Source organism: Globicephala melas, chromosome 15 (assembly GCF_963455315.2).
Source record: "Globicephala melas chromosome 15, mGloMel1.2, whole genome shotgun sequence".
NCBI classification, from domain to species: Eukaryota; Metazoa; Chordata; class Mammalia; order Artiodactyla; family Delphinidae; genus Globicephala; species Globicephala melas.
In genome coordinates this window covers 40431617-40450484 of record NC_083328.1, presented here as the reverse complement: position 1 = coordinate 40450484, position 18868 = coordinate 40431617, and the positions used below count along the sequence as shown (strand labels likewise).

Sequence of the window (18868 nt, the reverse complement as noted above, 5' to 3'; positions counted from 1 at the left end):
GAAACAATCTGTCCTGGCACAGTTTGCTCACCTGGGAAAACAGCCTGCTGATCAATGGTTTACTCGCCAAGATTCCCTTTAAGGCCCTCGTCCTGCTGTATCCACCCATCCTGAACCATATTACGTCACAAACTTTGCTGAAACCCAGTCGATTCTCTGCCTTGAGAAGCACAGCTTAAAGGGTTTGGGCCTGGACCTCTAAACTCTATAAAGATGCCTCCTGACCTTAGACACCAATAGGCCTGTGCCCTGGCGACGCCCTCCTTGACAGCAGCTGCTTGAATGAACTTGGCTTTGCTTTACCAACAGCCTCTTCTGATGGATTTTTTTGAGCCCACAACTGACAGAATAAATCAGGTTTGGCCTCTTGGAAACAGGAAGCATATAAAAGCTATGACTAGCCTATGACAGATTTCAAACGGACATTTCACCTCCACTGCCTTCCTCTTTTACATGATTCTGTATTTTCCAAATTTTCCACAATGAGTTTGCATTATTTTGAGGGTGAGTGAGAGGATGCAAAGCAAACACCATAGGAAGAAAATCAATTCCCAAGTGTACGTTAGAAACGATTGTCAGGTCTTAATTTAACACACACACACACACGCACACACACACACACACACACGCACACACACACACACACACACACACACACACACACAGAGTATATAAAATACCCATTGAGCAGCTCATCTCATTAAGCTAGCAAGGTCTCCCATTGACATCAAAAGGCATGGAGAAAAGTGGTCCAGTTTTAATTAGGCTGCCTTGGTTCTCTCAGGCCTCTGGGGTGTTGATAAAATACACCAGCAAAAACATTCAGTCAGTTTAGGGTAAGGCCCAGGGATCTGTGTGTCGTTCTCTTTTTTTAATGAGCACTTAAGTGATTCACAGAATCAAGCCACGTGCAAAAGCACAGGAGCCTACAACCGACTCACTAGAATGCCAAGTCCAGCTTCCATCAAAAACTGTCCAGATGAAAAAGGACCAGGTTGGCGGTTGACAAAGGAAGGATGCCTCAACTGTCTCACTCAGGTGGCATTTCCCCATGCCTGGGTCCTGGGCCTGTCTGGAAGCACACTGACTCACAAAAGCCCCGACCTCCTGTAAAATCTGGGAATAGCTCACAGCTGGGCTCAGGCAGGGTTCCCCCCCACCCCAGCCAGAGCTGGCTCAGAGAGCAGGCTTCCCCCACCGTTCTCTGCAGCCCTGCAGCTCTCCGTGCAGCCAGCACAGGGAGTGAGATGCCCGTTAGCAGCCCCAATCAAGGCCTCCTTTTACCTTAAAGAAACTTCCTCGCTTCTCTGGACTGCGGGCGCCCATGGTCCAAGCTGACATTTCCCGCGGCGAGGCTCTACTGCACGCCTGGGACTCCTGAAGGTAGAGACATTTGTAATGGTTAGTCCAGCCTGTAGGAAATTCCTTTCTAAGCCACAGAACACTCACAACAACAGTCCTGCCAAGATCTTTTTCCATCAACAACAGAGTGCCATTTTATTTCCCACCAAAGCCCTTCCATCTCCTTTCAGGCTGATTTCCTGCTACAGACAGCACAGTTCCTAGACTCAGCCCCACCTCGCTGCCCGCTGCCCCCCCGCCCACTCCTCCAGCTGACGCCGAAGCCCCCTGGGACTGCAGAAAGCATAATGATTGCTCTGTGTGTTTGCTTGACCTCACGCTCAAGTCCTAAAGGGACTATGTTAGATGTCACTGTAATCTGCTCCAAAGCTCATGGACTTAATGTGGTTGATCACACAAGGCCAGCGGAAGAGTGAGGGCCTGCATGTCCCAGGAAATCCTGCAGGAATGGGATGAGGTCATTATGAGCTGGGCTGGCCCTCTCCCTCCGGCAAGGTCAACACAAGGGCACTGGGAATAAATCCCTCTATTTTCTCCAAAGAAATCAAAGACTGGGATGAAATCCTGTGCCCCTGTTTTCAGAGATCAGTTTGTGTAAGAAACAGCTCCAGGATAACCGGGGAAGAGGGGAGTGGACTTTGGAACGCGGAGAGGAATTTAAGGGCATGATATGATTCTGAATCACAACTGTGGCTATTTGAGCTTGGAATTTCCCTCACTGGAGCATCAAAACCCAATAATCTTCTCTCCTGGCTGCAACGCCTTCCGTGTCCACTTGTAAATAAAACACACACACACACACACCCCCTCCCACGCAGCTGGCCCCGCCCCGGCCAGCATGCATGGAGAGGATACCTGGGGGAGCATCCCCAAACCATCTCCTGGACCAGCAGCAATTATGAAACCAACTCCCGCTCACATAACTTGCACAAGATGTGGCTGGTCCTAACCACAACCAGCCTGGTGGAAGGACGATAAAGGAAACATTAAATGAAAACATGTCTGGGGATCTTAAAAGGGGTTCAGCTGCAGGGGTAGAGCGGGAAGGCACCAAAGCCACAGTAGCCGCTGCCAGTTTGCTGAGGCTCTTTCATTATTAGCTGGGGAACAGAGAGGCAGCTGCACTCAAGGGCATTTCAACAAGTGGAAAAGCATAATGACTTTGCAGAGAACTGCATACGTTAGGAAGCAAGGATCTTTGGAGACAGGCACATTTCTGCCCCAAGATCGGCCCCTCCCTTCACATCCGCGGTGCGCTGTGATGACCCGTAGAATTCCATCTCGGAAAATGAGAACGCAGCGCACACCCACCCCTCCTCTGGGGCCGTCACCTATGTTAGTCGTTTCTCCGTGGTTCGGTCCCTTTAAAGGTTCAGAGGTATCTTCCCTGCGATTCTTCTCACTTGGAATCCCATTGGGATGAAGGTCAACCTTCCAAAAGCCTCCTGAGATGACTGGTGAGCTTTCTATTGCGATTCTACTGACTCTGAGATTCACATTCTTGGGCTCAGCCCCTGAATGCAGCCCCAGCTCTAAGCCCTTTGAAGTTCATCATTTAACAGCGAAGTCCACGGATTGGAGTGACTCCAGAAGGAAAGTAGGGTGCTGTCTTCAGAACAAGAAGCAGAACCACAACCACACTGTAACCTTGGGGAACAAATGATTAACTGTTTCAACCCAGAAGCACACAAAGAAAAAAGTACACTTCTTGAAACCAAGCCTAATGCCTGTAATTCTTTTTCTTCCAGACGCTTTCTCTGCAAGGAATCTGGCATGGCATAGCAGTGAAGGAAGAGCTTGGGGAGTGCCAAGCCGTTCATTCCTCATCCAGACCTAAGTCCTTTTGTTTTGTTCAGAAAGTTTCCTAGTACAAACCCTTTCTGATGATCCAGGACAGGGAGGGAATTTTGCCTATAACAATGGAGCAGTCTGGATTCCGCACGTTTACTACGTTAATTAGCTGCCTGAAAACTGCACACGAACACTTCCACCTCAAGTGGTCCTCAAGGAAACACCCAGTTTGGATTCTGTGCGAGAGCGGCAGAGCCATCACATTTCTTCCAGAGGATGCAGGTTGCATCCCCGCTTCTTCAGAAGGCTGCTCAAGGATAGAGATGAGAGCAGGTGACAAAGACAGGCGGCCAGGGGCCACGGCAGGCCCTTCCCACAGAATGGAATCCAAGTGGACAGAACATCACACCTTGTTCTAATTCTTAAAGTTCTTAAGGGCCCCAAAGAAGTTTGGGTTTCAGGTCTTTCCTGTCGTAGCAATAGTCCTTCCCAAAGCATAGCCTCTGACACCCCAACTCAACACAGACAGACATTTAATACAATTTATAAGGAGACATTCTTTCCACTTGTGGTTCCTACCCTTCCCCCCAAAGGGTTAGGTTACACTGGTAGTTTCATCCGAAAACCACCCCCAGGAACAGACTGGACCAAGAAACAGAAAAGGTACCGTAGTTGGAGAGGCTGTAAAATTCCTCCAGACTTATACAGTGGAAGCTTGCTTCTTGCTTGGTTTCCCTGAATGGCGGAGCGGAGTCTCGAAAAAGGAGCCTAGCACATCCAGTGGATCTTTCCAGATGCTAGCTGAAAGCTAGCAAAAAAAAAAAAAATAGAGAGAGAAAAAAAAGCCCTAATGGGACTAAAGGACACTGCAAGCACTTTGGAGCTGCCAAGCCTCTTCAATAACAGCACTGAAGGAATGTAAACGAAGCTGGTCGCTGCGGTCTGGCTAAAAGACAAAGGCAGGAAGTGAATATTCCTGACTCTCCCCCAACACCGGGCTCGGCCACTTTGGAGGGAGGCTTGCAGTGGCTTCCATGTGGCCCCAAGAGCGAGTGCTGAGGTGAAGTCTGTCCTGAGATTTCAGCCTCCAGGACTCACTGAGTCGTCCGGCTGGGCGCCAGGCTGCATGGACTGCCGCTAAGCAGGATGGCTCCCGGCCGGCTTTCCAGCCCATTCCGCTGGGAGCGCTGGGGCACCGCCACCTGGCCCTGGGCTGTGGGCTGGCCGACGGGGCTGGAACACCCAGAGCCTGGTTTTCAGTTCACTGAGCCACGGAGCTAAGTCACTGGCAAAATTCCAGCTGTTGCTCGAAATTCCAGCTTGCCAAATCGGGGCAAGACAGGTTTACATCTGAGAGGGACCTCGTCCTCCCCCTGTCCACCCGGATTTATTTAGTCAGCCCATACCCTTCCCATTCCATCCGCCTCAGGTCACAAGTGCAAAGCCACAAAGCAGCAGCAGTAACACTGACACTGGCAACCACGACTCCCAAGTCTGATTTAAAAGAGACTCGTCTTGTCCAAGTCACGGGGGTTCTCATCACCTGCTGCTGTGAAAGTCGGCCACAGAAGCTTTCTAATCACTCCGTTCTCCCTTCTTCTTTCTAGCAGTTGAATAAAGCGAGGCAAAGCGGACTTCGCTTCTTGGTAAACAAGAGCTCATAATCATTTTACAGCCAAACTGACTGAAGTAAAAGAAAGTGACTCACCCCTGGGGACCTGTCAGGTCGAGGCCAGTCCTGAGACAGGCAGGTCACCTTTTTGCCTGGTTCCTTGAGTGGCTCCGAGGATGGCAGGTCCTCCCTCTTTTGAATGCTTTTCGTCTTTACTAAGAGGTAAAAGCCAGTGGGGCGGTTCTGTGTCTGGATCCAGGCAAGGTCTCTGAATATTTCCATAATTATCTTTGTATGATCACAGATTTTACAAGTGGAATAGAAAATCTCTATTGCAGCCTCTGCCTTGACAATTCAAGTTATGTAAATTTAAAATTTGTTCTTTGAGCATCTTGTATCACTGCCCAGCACCGATTATCTCTCAATCGTTAAACTTCTTTTTTTAAATTTTTTTTCCGGTACGCGGGCCTCTCACTGTTGTGGCCTCTCCCGTTGCGGAGCACAGGCTCCGGACGCGCAGGCTCAGCGGCCATGGCTCACGGGCCCAGCCGCTCCGCGGCATGTGGGATCCTCCCGGACCGGGGCACGAACCCGTGTCCCCTGCATCAGCAGGCGGACTCTCAACCACTGCGCCACCAGGGAAGCCCTCGATAACTGCTTTTAAATAGAACTAGGAACAATGCTCTTTGTCCTGACTTTCACAAGAGTAACCAAGGATAATAAAATAATTTTTCTTCTTTTTTTAGGAAGGTGCTCACGGGTGAGACTGTGCATTCCTGCCACTCACAGGACTGGCCTGTAACAAATTCCAGGGGAGGTCCATCCCTTTCGTCCTTGGAAAACAGATGTCTCACAGAGACGCTGCAGAAGCTCTGCCACTGCCCAGGAAGCCCAGGTGTGGACATCTCCACCAAAGGCAATGAACGTGCCCTGGACACAGGTGGGCAGCTCTGCTGTCGGAAGTTCCCCCTTCCCTCGGATGGGAAACTGCCTCTCTTACCTCCCACCCGATGCCCTCATTTTACCCCTCCAGCCATCCAAGAGTTAGCCTCCCGCCTCCTTCTCCTTGCCCCTTGTCCCTGCAGGGCGACAGCTTCTCAGGCCTCAGGGCTGCTGCACCCTGCCCTCCTGGAACAGGGCTGAGAAGGGAGGGGGGTGACCCCCCCACAAGGTCGTTCTCAGAAGTATGTGTCTTTTAACCTCCTCACTTGAAAAGCGGCCCGTAGTCAGCGGTCACACTCGGCACGCATGCGCAGAGACCACACGTACAATGAAGCCCCATAAGCCACATCGTCCCTGAACCTGAAGGACAGCACAGAGGGAAGCCACACCCTCCAGGGCTCCCCCAGGTTTACCGTCAACACGTGAGCACCTGAGTTTAGAGCTTTGCTTCCCAACGTTCTCTGGCCACGATGGTAAAAGGGTCTACACTGGTGGTTAATTTTAACTGGAGGTTTATAACCAGGCGGCTCTTGGATGGAGTCTACGCTGCAGATACAATAGACGAAGTAACACACTTTTTAACAATTTGAATGAACAGTCTCCAGAGACCCCGAGTCAAAAATTCATGTCCCAGTCGTTTATGAGAGGTGACTTCAGGACACACTGGTCGGGCAGAGGGGATGTGACACAGGGGAGGAAGGGCAGCAGTACAAAGGGCATCACCAAGCAAGCAATCAGCGTGGGTGACTGGGTTGGGAACTCTGAGAGCCAGTGTAGACCATGGCTCAGGTGGTCCCAACTGAGGGGTATTTTTCTGACTCCCCCCAGGGGGTCTTGGGTCACCAGCACCTCCAAAATATGCCTGGTGCCGGCAAAGTGGGCTCTTGGGGCGAAGAGAGCCCTTAGGCAAAGCTGGCAGTTGGAAATCAGGGCACCATGCGTGGAAATGCCAAACACCCAAGGGATACGGGAAGGTCTTGACAGTGTCTGCTACACCTGGCGGCTCAAAAATATCAGGACATTTTGCCTAAAATGTGGGTGTCTAGCTTCTCTGTCACAGTGAGCTGTCATCCCAGAATGGCCATGGCTGGCTGGCTTGGAGGGTTCTCTCTGGCTAGGATGTGAGCTCCTCCAGTTCAACAGTGCCCACAGGTTTGCTCTCTGTACCCAGACACCCTGCCTGACCTACCACACCCCTCGTAAAGCACCTGCCATGCCCAGCTCCTGCCTGACGTGCAGAGGGCGGTGATTCTGCCCATTCGGTTCTCTCGGCTGACTGGATGACCTAGTGATGTCATGTGACCCAGGCTAGTAATTCACTGGCTGTTCTCAGATGAGGGAGAACCTTCTGAGCTGAGAATCACAGGGTACGTGCTTACTCATGAAACCTGGATTGTGAGCCACATGCCAGCTTAATTAATGAGGAGCAGATACCCTGAGTGAGCAGATATGAGAAGCCTTTGGACCACGGGGGTGGGGGGGATGGGGGAGGGGAGAGTCTTGAATCTCAGCCTCAGGCTGATGGCTTTCTACTTCCCACCAGGCCTGGCAGTGCCAGGGTCCAGGGCATCTTGTATCCTGACAATAAGGGTCCCCTCTTCTTGAGCAGGTGGATAGATGTATATTCCCTTCCATCACATATGCTTTGACCAGAAGAGCTTCTTCAAGCTGTTTATCATCGTCTTATCAAATGTTTAATTCAAAGGTCTTGGGGGAACCCTCCTACACTGTTGGTAGGAATGTAAATTGGTGTAGCCACTGTGGAGAACAGTATGGAAGCTCCTTAAAAAACTAAAAATACAGTTACCATATGATCCAGCAATCCCATGCCTGGGCACATATCCAGAAAAGATGAAAATTCCAATTCGAAAAGACACATGCAGCCCTATGCTCATAAGCACTATTTACAATAGCCAAGACATGGAAGCAACCTAAATTTCCATTGACAGATGAATGCATAAAGAGACACACACACACACACACACACACACACACACAATGGAATACTACTCGTCCGTAAAAAAGAATGAAATGATGCCATTTGCAGCAACATGGATGGACCTAGAGATTATCATACTAAGTGAAGTAAGCCAGATAAAGACAAGATATCATATGATATAACTTATATGTGGAATCTAAAATATGATGCAATGAACTTATTTACAAAACAAATAGACTCACAGACATAGAAAACAAACTTATGGTTACCAAAGGAGGGGGGGAGGGATAAATTAATCCACAAATTATCTGTGGATTAACAGATATACATTACTATATATAAAAGATAACCAACAAGGACCGGCTGTACAGCACAGGGAACTATATTCAATATCTTGTAATAACCTAAAATGGAAAAGAATCTGAAGAAGAACATATACATGTATATGTATAACTGAATCACTTTGCTGTGCACCTAAAACTAACACAACATTGTAAATCAACTATGCTTCAATTAAAAAAGCAAAGATCTTGGAATAAAGCACACACTGATAAAGGAAAAGCTCCATTAAACCAGAACAGAACTTGCAGATGTCTCCACTGGTGGGGGTTTCCTAAGTGAGTATGAGAGAGGGAGGCCTTTGGACCATCCGAGGGAAGATGCTTCAGTTGTGGGGTGAGGAGGACGGGCAAAAGACACATTTCCCCGTCTTCTATCACGATCCCAAAGGTGTGTGTGGGCTCTGCTGCCTGGGTGGACCTCTTCTCTTTGAAAAAAATTAAGTTTCTGGGACTTCCCCGGCAGTTCAGTGGTTAGGACTCCGCGCTTCCACTGCAGGGGGCACGGGCTCCACCTCTGGTCAGGGAACTAAGATCCGGCAAGCTGCGCGGTGAGGTCAAAGAAAAAAAAAATTTAAGTTTCTGACTTAAAAGAAATGGAATTGAGTCGGCTTTTCTGATAAGAGTTGTGGACTGTTGTAAAGATGTTTTTACCTTATTTTAATCTGGTCTCTGTGTCTTCAAGGAAGTTTTAACTCAGTGGTTAATAAGCACAAATATTTTCATTGGAATTATACCAATATCGATCATTTTCATGGAGAAAATATTTTCTGGAGCAAACTCCATTAAGCCATCTTAATTCCTTAATCAGTTTCTTATACAGTGCAGACAACTGTTTAAAACTTTCTTCTGTCCTATTTTAATTTTGTACCTTCTTTTCTAACATAAGAAATTAAAGCTATTGAATATTCTGTGTTTTATTCTGAAAGCTTTATAGTTTTAGCTTCTTTTAAAAAAATTATTTTATTTTATTTTAGGCTGTGTTGGGTCTTCGTTGCTGCACGTGGGCTTTCTCTAGTTGCAGTGAGCAGGGGCTACTCTTCGTTGTGGTGCTCTAGCTTCTCATTGCGGTGGCTTCTCTTGTTGGGAGCACAGGCCCTAGGTGCGCGGGCTTCAGTAGTTGTGGCGCATGGGCTTAGTTGCTCCGCGGCATGTGGGATCTTCCCGGACCAGGGCTTGAACCCGTGTCCCCTGCATTGGCAGGCGGATTCTTAACCACTGTGCCACCAGGGAAGCCCCTATAGTTTTAGCTTTAATGCATAGATCTATGATCCATCTCAAATTAATTTTTGTGTATGGTGTAAAGCAGGGGTTTTTTTTCTTTCTTTTTTTTTTAATCTGTGATTGCCTTTCTCTGCGGAAAGCAGGGGTTTAAAAGTCCTTATTTTTCCATATGGATACCCATTTAATTTTAAATTTATGGAAACTAGTTTTTAGGGAATTCTGTTCCTTGTAAACTTTATATCAGAGCTGTGATTGATCGAACAGATTTTTGTCTTCATGAAATGCTACTGATTAAAGTCCCTGCCCTGTAAGGTGGCTGTGGTTATTGTCATTATTTCTATGAAGTTGTCCCAATTTTCCTGTGTTAAATTTTGACTACATATCTTGCAAGATTATTTGATGCTTCCGTAAAATCTTCGTCAATAACAAACATGACTGTGCAGTTTTAGCTGTTGTCAGGTTTTCGTCTACCAGCATAAAATATTTCTCAGACCAAGTATTTTTCACTTTCAAAAACTACACACAAATGTAACGTCAGGTTTGGATCTATCACAAACTATGTCCAGTGCAGCTTTATCTATTTCATTATGAACTGGCTACATTACTGGATATTTTGTATTTCTTAGAAAATCAGTGAGAAAAGTGAAAGCGATTCTCCTCAGGGCCTCTGAGAGTACTCAAGCAACACCACAGCGAAGGCAAGTGGGTCATTTGCAGAGACGTGGATGGACCTAGAGAGTGTCATACAGAGGGAAGTAAGTCTGAAACAGAGAGCAAATATATAATAATACATATATGTGGAATCTAGAAAAATGGTATAGATGATCTTATTTGCAAAGCAGAAACAGAGGCACAGACTTAGAGAACAAATGTATGGATACCAAGGGGGGAAGGGGTGGGAGGGAGGAATTGGGGGACTTGGATTGACACATATACATTATTGATACTATGTATAAAATAGACAACTGATGGGAACATACTGTATGGCACAGGGCACTCTACCTAATGCACTGGGGTAACCTAAACGGGAGGGAAGTCCAAAAGGGAGGGGATATCTGTATGTGCATGGCTGATTCATTTTGTTGTGCGGTGAAGGCTAACACAACATTGTAAAGCAACCATACTCCAATAAAAATTAATATAAAAAAGGAATACCCCAGCAATGGGTTATTATAATTCCAAACTCCATACCATTTATTCTTTTAATATTTTTTGGTTTGTTTACTAACAACCTATGTCATTAGCTGACAAAAGAGTAAAGAACGTACACCAGGTCCAAACGGCCACAGAAAAATGTCCTCTTTAACAGAGCATAACTCATGTTCAGCGTTCTTACTGAAACGAAATAAAATGAAATAAAACAGTCCCAGGTTAAAATGTCATGACAACCACCTCTATGAAGGGAAAAAAAACGACGTCATCACTATGTAATAAACTAGGGTGGAGAGTGCCTGGAATTTCATGGACTAATTTGCTTCTTTCTCCTTCATTTTGATCCTGCACATGTTGACATCTTTCCAAACTTTCCACTTCATCATTAGAATATTTATCTTCCCCTTTAATCAGTGATATGCTGGAAAATGTCCAACAACTGGCTTCCTGGGAAATAAAAGCTCCAAGGTTTATCATTTGCCTCCTTTGTCGGGTAAATACTCCCATCGGGGCCAATTTCAAGCTACCAACGTGACAGCAGCGGGCTTGTAGAATTCACGAAAATTTAACAATCAGCTCTAGTGAGCAGAGAGAACTGGCTTCAGCTCCCACTGCACCCACTTCACCCATTCTCCACCACAAGGTCTCTGAAGAGGTTGCTTTTATTTGATTCTTCATACACGGAAGTCATACAAGAGAGCAAAAGTAAGAAACGGGATCTCCAGACTGAAACCAGTGCTTTCTCCATGAAAACACATTATTTGTCCCTAGTAAGACATGAAATATTTCTGGCTATCACCTTCACCACGTTAAATGGTACCATCAGGAACACTGAAGGAAGCTATACACTCAGTCTGTTCTTTTAGATTTAGAAGGTGCCGTGTTTTAAAGGTTGAAGAAGAGAAGAGCTTCGTTTAGCCCACAGACACCGGGGATTCACATGCCTTATTCGGAGTAGTCTCTCCCATACCGTACACAGTGCCTGGCACGTATGTGCTCAATAAGTGTTGGAAAAGTAAGTGCATGAGATCTTACACACACGTCATTGAGGCTGAAAGGGAGGGTTTTAAAGGAATGGTTTCATCCAAGCAGAAGACGATAGGAAGAACACAGCTTCAGGAACGGCAAGGCAAGCTCAAATGCCAGGAACGTGCATTCCATGCTGTCGACCCACACAACATGCTGGAAGAAACGTTCTTTATACCACCCTGAAACACAAGAACATTGGCTTATGGAGCCCATGTGTTCTCCCTGCGACTGGATTTTTCCTGTGGAGTCTGTGATCTGGAAGCCTCTCCTCTCTCTATAACATACAGACCCACTGTTCTCTCCGCATCCTCAGCCACTCATGTTCCTCAGCTCTTTCATTTCTGCACCAACAGAATCCTCAAGAGGTCTCCAGGTGTGTGTCCAAGCTAGCACAGCTTCACTTGAGACCACAAAACAAAAGAAATCCACAGAAAAGATGCCAAACTCCCAATGAAACATAACTAACCGAGCAAGTGGGCTTCTCCGTGTGTTTGTGCACGCACTTGCATCATGTGTTACGGGGATTAGACCCTTAAAATTCCCATCCTTCCTCTTAAGAAGTGGGATGGAGAACAACTGAGCCTCCTCTGGAGATACCCTCCTTCTAAGCCCGCAGATTCCACGTGGGGTGCTAAGCAGAAGCGCACCGTCCAACACCAAAGTAACGAAATACCACAATACCTTCTGTACAGAGTAAGTGCCCCATTAACATGTATTAATACTATCTCACAGCCAGAATCCGTGTTATCAAGGGAGGTGCATATAGGTATAAACAGTTGCTCTCCAAAATAATTTATTACTTTATGTGTCTGCAAAAGAGTCATGGAAACCCACAGAGGTCAGTAAGGTTCTCAGTGATGTCTGCTGCCATCACCAAAAAGGTGGTTTTTGTCTGAAATGGTGCCTCTGAAGTTCGGGCGTGTTTAAAAAGTCTGTCTCTCAGCTGGCCAAGGGCACTTGCAGCTTTTGCTGGGAGAGACAAGCACAGACGACTGGGGCATTTCACAAATCCAGTTTCATGTTACTCGGTTTGGCACAAGCTACAAGTACCAAACAGTTTCTGCCAGCTCTGCAGGCTGTCTTTAAAGCTGAGGGCTTTCCTCTCAGTGGTCTACCCCTTCTATCCTCTTGGTCAGGTGTCTGACCCAGGCTTAGGGCACAGAGGCCAGACAGGCAGGCACAGTTAGCGTGGAGGCCAAGGGGGCAGGGGGGCAGCTGGATCATCCCTTTCCATCGGGAGTCCTGGCGGGTGGGGACACACTCACATCTGAGGAGACAGCTTTGGGTCATAATGACAGTGTTGGAGTCAGAGTCCTGGAAAAAGAAATCAAAGGCAATGGGGTCAAATGGACTCACGGACGGATGGTCTGAGTGGACAGGGCAGTCAGTGTGCCATTGACTGTGTCCAGGCTCTCATGCCTTCAAGGGCATGCTGGGCAGACACCAGTATTTTCAGGGCAAGAGGACAAATGGAGACTCAGATACTTTATGTCTGAATTTTTTAAAGTTATACATCAAGACGACAAGACGTTGTTAACTAAAATGTATTCTATTCTTCTACCACAACAAATTGAAATTAGAAGGACTTGGGAAGCCTGGTTGCAATTTAAAATGTTCAGACTCTTCAGTATTCTGTGTTGACTGTGGGGACACGGGCCATCCTGAACCTACTCCCTGGCTTGTCACCCTTCTTTTCCCTGGAGCAGCTTGGTGGACACCCCAGCCTTCCCGTCCAAGCCCTGTCCATCTCGCATTCCCTCCCAAACCCGCAGCCTACGGAAGTGTAATAACTACGTCTCCAGAAGCAGAGCCAGCCCTCGGGTGGAGGGATGTGGGGGAAGTCTGCACAGTCAGGGCAAGCAGGTGTGGGGCGTGAGGACAGGGATTCCAAGGAACGTGTATCTGAAGCAAGAGGCATCGGGGGATGCGGGCTCTGGGTCAGCACAGCCTTTGACCCTGTAGACTTCTCCTTCCATGGGGAGGGATGAGGCTAGAGTGGGGCTAAGGACACTACCAGAGGGCAGACTGGGTCATTCCATGGGCCACGAAAGGATGCACACGGGTTCCACCACTGCTTCGGGGCTTCTCCCACCCTCACCTGACCTTCATTTGCAGGTGTGTAAGGCTCAGTCCCAAGTGACCTGAGTTACACCCTTGTGGCACTTGGAGAAAACAGACAAGCTTGGATTCAATAGCCCTAAGGCCTCCTAATCTCTCTCTAGCTTCTAATTCCAGTTTACAAGGTCATGTTCTCTCCTTCAAAGCAGCCCAGCCATCATGCTTCTCCTCTGCCTTCTCTCCTTCCCCAGCTATCCTGAAACACTGTAGCCCCTTCACTATGGGTCTACCACCCTGGGCTTCTCCCCCAATCCTGTCTTCATCCTAAACCAGCTGCCCTTCTCCTCCCAGCATCCTCACTGCCGAGGTCCAAACACTCCCAGTACGCACTGACAAATACCTCTGCCCTGTGTCTGAGATCAAGGCCCTATACGCACACTTGCTTAGGGTTTGGGGATATTCTATGACCCTCTGTAATCAGCTTCTACTGACCTCGAGTTACTGTAGATAACAGAACACTGGATAACATGCCTGAGAATCCACCCGAGCTGCTTATCTTGGTAAAACAAGGCCTCCCTCTCTTTGGGTGGCTGTAACAGGTCCCCAACAAAGGGGAAGATTAGAGGTGAATGCTTTCATCTTCCCGAAGGCCTTATCCTTTTGCTTTTCTCCACGAGGCCGAAAGTGTTTTCATCAAAGCCGGGAAGAGAGTCTATGTCTGCTTCAGTGCAGGGCCAGACCGTGCTACTCACAATCCCCTTTGGCCTAACCCAGATCGTAGGGGGAGGAGTCTGGCTATACCAGAGCTATCGTCCCAGCGCTGTCAGGACAGCGACCCAATTGGTGTGTGGTATTTTGCTCTACAGAGGGATTTTACCCAAACAGCCTCATCTCACCTGCCTGCTACGGCATCACAGGCTCCTCCATCTACAAACACGAGGCTCCCCTACAGCCGGAAGCTTCTATTTTAACCGCGTCTTCTCCAGGGACCCTGTTCTCAGTGCTCGAGTGCTTCCTTTTCCTTCCTGCTCCCTACTTTTTTTAAAATTTTTTATTTATTTATTTTATGGCTGTGTTGGGTCTTCGTTTCTGTGCGACGGCTTTTCTCTAGTTGCGGCAAGCGGGGGCCGCTCTTCATCGTGGTGCGCGGGCCTCTCACTATCGTGGCCTCTCTTTGCGGAGCACAGGCTGCGGACGCGCAGGCTCAGCGGCCATGGCTCACCGGCCCAGCCGCTCCGCGGCACGTGGGATTTTCCCAGACCGGGGCACGAACTCGCGTCCCCTGCATCGGCAGGCGGACTCTCAACCACTGCACCACCATGGAAGCCCTCGCGGTCTCTCTTGTTGCGGAGCACAGGCTCCAGACGCGTAGGCTCAGTAGTTGTGGCTCATGGGCCTAGTTGCTCCGCGGCATGTGGGATCTTCTGGGACCGGGACTCGAACCCGTGTCCCCTGCATTGGCAGGCAGACTCTCAACCACTGCGCCACCAGGGAAGCTCCCTGCTCCCTATTTTTGATTATTTTCTATCCCTCTATGATTTCACTGAGGTGTACAAAGAGAGTGGGCAGAAGTCAATCACTCAGCTGGCAGGCTCACGCGTGATCTCTGGATCACAGCTCTTTGTTTTGTCCGCTTCCAATTTAGGAATAAAAAAAAGCAAAACCAAACCAAAAAGTGTTTGTCGGATCCTCTTACTCCTCCCCCACCTCCTTTTCTGAACTCAGAAAGATCTGCCTACAAAAAATTACAAAAAGAAGCACTCCTTTTTGGTTTCTGTCTCTGAAACGCTGACTTTCCACTCAGCATTCCTTTCCCCTGAAGTCCGCGCTCCCGTCTCTTAACGACAACACCAGGCTTGAATTCCCACTTCACCGTTCCCATCAATCACCTCCAGTCCTGCGGGGTCTCTTGTCCAAACCTCAGTCATCTTCCTCCCCACTCCCCACATCCACTCAGGCCCTGGACCGAGGCATCCTCAATGTTTTGGGCATCTTGTTGCTATCTGTGGTCCCCACCGTGTGTCTGCTACCCTTCATCCCGCGGGTCCACCTCAAGGGAACGGCCCTTTCCAGCATCCCGCTTCCTGTTGCTGCACTGCAGCCCGTTTTTAGGAACCTAATGTCCATGTTCCCTGGGTGAGTATTCACGGCCCCTTTTCAATCTGTTTCCAGCCTGATGTTCCAACCTCAGCAGTGATGTGTGTGCAGACCGGCCCTGTCCCCTCCAGAATGGAGCTCCCACAAGAGTAGAGAAGGAGAACATTCCTCACTGGCACCCCCATCCTCGTGGTGTTTCACACCTGACATTTGCATACTGTCACTTCCGGCCACACCGCAAACCTGGACCAGCAAGGTGACGTGGCCTAAGTGGGCAGCCGCTGGCAGGTGAGATTCTGAAGGCATGTGATGCCTGGCGCAACAGCGATGCCTCCCCGGACCCGGCTCCCGGACCGCCCAGATCGGGCAGCTCCCAGGCGCTATCTGCGCTGTCTCCCAGGGTCCCTGTGAGATCAGGCTCTAGTCGTCCAAGGGTGGGAGCTTGCTTGACGACACACCCCTTCACCTTTCCTTTCTCACTTCACATCCTCTGACCAGAGGACGGGCTCAGAGCTCACGCAGAGATGTTGGCCGGGGTGAGCATCGCTGCCTAAACCTCACCCCTCTCTCCTTGCTTGGCCTCCTTGTGACAAGTAACCAAAGGTTCTCTTTGCTGTGAGATCCAGCTGCAGCCACAGGAGATCTAAACCTCGGTTTCCTCTGACTAGCTGTAATGAGAATTAACCCAAAGCCATGCCTGCACTTCTTTTTGACTGTTTCTGGGCCTGTGAGCTCCAGGACCTCCCCTGCCCTCTTGTTAGGACAATTAGCCCGCTGCTTGTTTCTGCTCTGCTGAATGCCTCCTTATTTGTACTCTGTGACCCACTTTAATATGCTGCTTTTATGTATCCAAAGAGGTAACTGCTCTAACTTTCAGAGTTCTTGATTCTCGCCATGCTGATGTGAATGGACACTTCTGTGACGCCCACCAGTAATGCATTTGGGATGTCCTTGAAATATTAAAGTTTGGTCCTTAAAAAAAACCGTCCCCCCAAACTATCTGCACTTGAATCCTTATCTTAGAGTCTGCTTCTGGGGGCACCCAAACCAAGACAATCACAATCGCAGACTCACACACACACACATGCACAGCACACTTTAACGGCTGCTCGCCCTGCCCTGTGTCCTGTCCCCACTTTCCTGAGATCACCTCCCAGTTAATGACTTCTACACAAATCCTTGTCTCAGAGACTGGTTCACTAGTTCTCTTAGGAATCCTGCTCATCTGGTACGGAATTCACAATTAAAGGAAACATATTTGCCAATATAAAATCCAGAAAAAATACACAAACATATTTTGAATAAAATTTCTATGTCCCTGTAAATAACCAATATTCTTTGTGAGCATAACTTACAATTTCCAGGCAAAAATGGAAACAAAAGACTTACTTTGCAAACTGTTGCAAATTCGCAAAAAATTTGAAAGACTTATTTGCAAATAAGTTAAAATGTTATATTACTCAGTGCAACTAATGATAAATCTATTTTAAACGAGGATGTAATTTGTATTACTAGAGAATCTTTTCTTTGTCTAGCCCTTGCAAAATAAATTCAAAGACTAAGAAGTGTCACCGGAGGACAAGTCCTCTCAGGATACCCATGCACTTTGGTCCAGTTCTGCTCCCATCTGACCACAATTAGAGCTTTTAAGAAACTCCTCTGATTTTTCTCATCATAATCCCTTGCTTGTTTCCCCATGGTAATGAGCAATTAATCCCACAATATAAATAGGCCCTTGAATCAGTGAGGAGCTTTTATGTCGTAAGCAACAGAAAACCCAATTCAAATTGGCTTAAGAATAAACAGTCACGTCTCCTTATAGATGGTACATTAATTGCAAGAGGAATGATAGTAATCAAACAGTGGAGAAACTAGACCACACCAGGACCAGGTGAGCAAGATGAATACCCCGCTGAGGGCAGAGAGATGCTGTGTTCCTCCACACTCGAGATGAATACAACATCAATTACAGGGTATCCCAACAGGAGGCAGGGAACCTGAAACCAGTCATAAGGAAACATCACATGAACTCGATAAAGGACTGGCCTGGAGTTTGCAAAAATATCAATGTCATGAAGGACAAGGAAAGGCTGGGGAATCGTTCCCAGATTAAAAGAGATTAAAGAGACCTGAACCTCCAAAAACACATGATGCTGGACTTAGAGAAAGAAACATGCTATAGAGCAGCGGTCCCAAACCTTTTTGGCACCAGGGACTGGTTTCGTGGACAACAATTTTTCCACGGACTGGGGGGCTGGGGGATGGTTTTGGGATGATTCAAGCACATTACATTTATTGTGCACTTTACTTCTATTATTATTACATTATAATATATAATGAAATAATTATACACCTCACCATAATGCTGACAAGAGGCGGAGCTCAGGCGGTAATGCGAGCGATGGCGAGCGGCTGTAAATACAGATGAAGCTTCACTTGCTCGCCCTCCCACCATTCACCTCCTGCTGTGTGGCTCCATTCCTAACAGGCTGTGGAACGCTACTGGTCCATGGCCCGGGGGTTGGGGACCCGTGCTATAGAGGACGCAGTTGGGAAAATTGATTAAAATTGGTATCTGTGGTTTAGAGTAAACTATCGTATCAATGATTAAGCTCCAGTCCTGGATGATAGGACTGCAGGGATGTGAGAGAAGGTCCCTGTTCTGATGAACAACATACGGAAGTAGCACGTGCTCAAGGGGCGTGATGTCCGCTATCTGCTCTCAGTGGGTTCAGAGAGGATTCAGCCTGGGGATAAAATGGTACAAATTGGTGAATCTGCATAAGTGGTAAATGGGGGTTCTCTGAACCATTCTTGCAAATTTCTTGAAGTTTGAAAGTATTTCGAAATCAAAACTTAACAATCACTGAGCAGTGAAAGCCATTAGGGGACCCAGGGGGCCAAGCCAGTGGCTCCGTGACTTCAGCGAGGCCCTACTTTCCCTGGCTTTCTTCTGTCTCCCGGTTCTGCCCTCCTGGGGTCAGCGCTGCCCGTCCTGAGAGTGGCCGGGGTGAACGGGCTGGTGGGGGGCCCAGGCTTCCCACCCCCTCAGAAGGGCAAGTGAGGGCCTGTTCTTCCCTCACGTCTGAGAAACCCTGCTCCAACACACAGAATCTAATCAGGATGTCCCTGGTACTTCGGGCATAAATTCCCTAAACGCTTTGATGCAGCAGATACCCCAGGTCTTCTCCAATTTCACTCGAACCTTCATTCCCATTTCCGACACCCCCATGAGCCAACCCTCACCTGCCACCCCCCGACTCTCTGCAACAGTCCCTCTGTTTCAAATGTCCCCACCCCCCACCACTTGGTAAACACTTTCTG

At 48.1% G+C, this 18868-nt stretch overlaps 1 protein-coding gene across 3 annotated transcripts in view; it reads right to left on the bottom strand.

Moving 5' to 3' along the window:
- The window catches only part of RIN2 (Ras and Rab interactor 2), a 219763-nt gene that overhangs the window by 96591 nt on the left and 104304 nt on the right, over positions 1 to 18868 (bottom strand). For 2 of the 3 annotated variants that reach the window (XM_030872461.3, XM_060284865.2), the window contains exon 3: positions 1285 to 1377. In XM_030872461.3, coding sequence (XP_030728321.2) covers positions 1285 to 1341 — 57 coding nt within the window. In that variant the 5' untranslated portion in view covers positions 1342 to 1377. Of the gene's footprint in view, positions 1 to 1284; positions 1378 to 3820; positions 4295 to 18868 lie in introns of those variants that run through there. The other variant, XM_030872460.3, reaches the window with a different exon arrangement.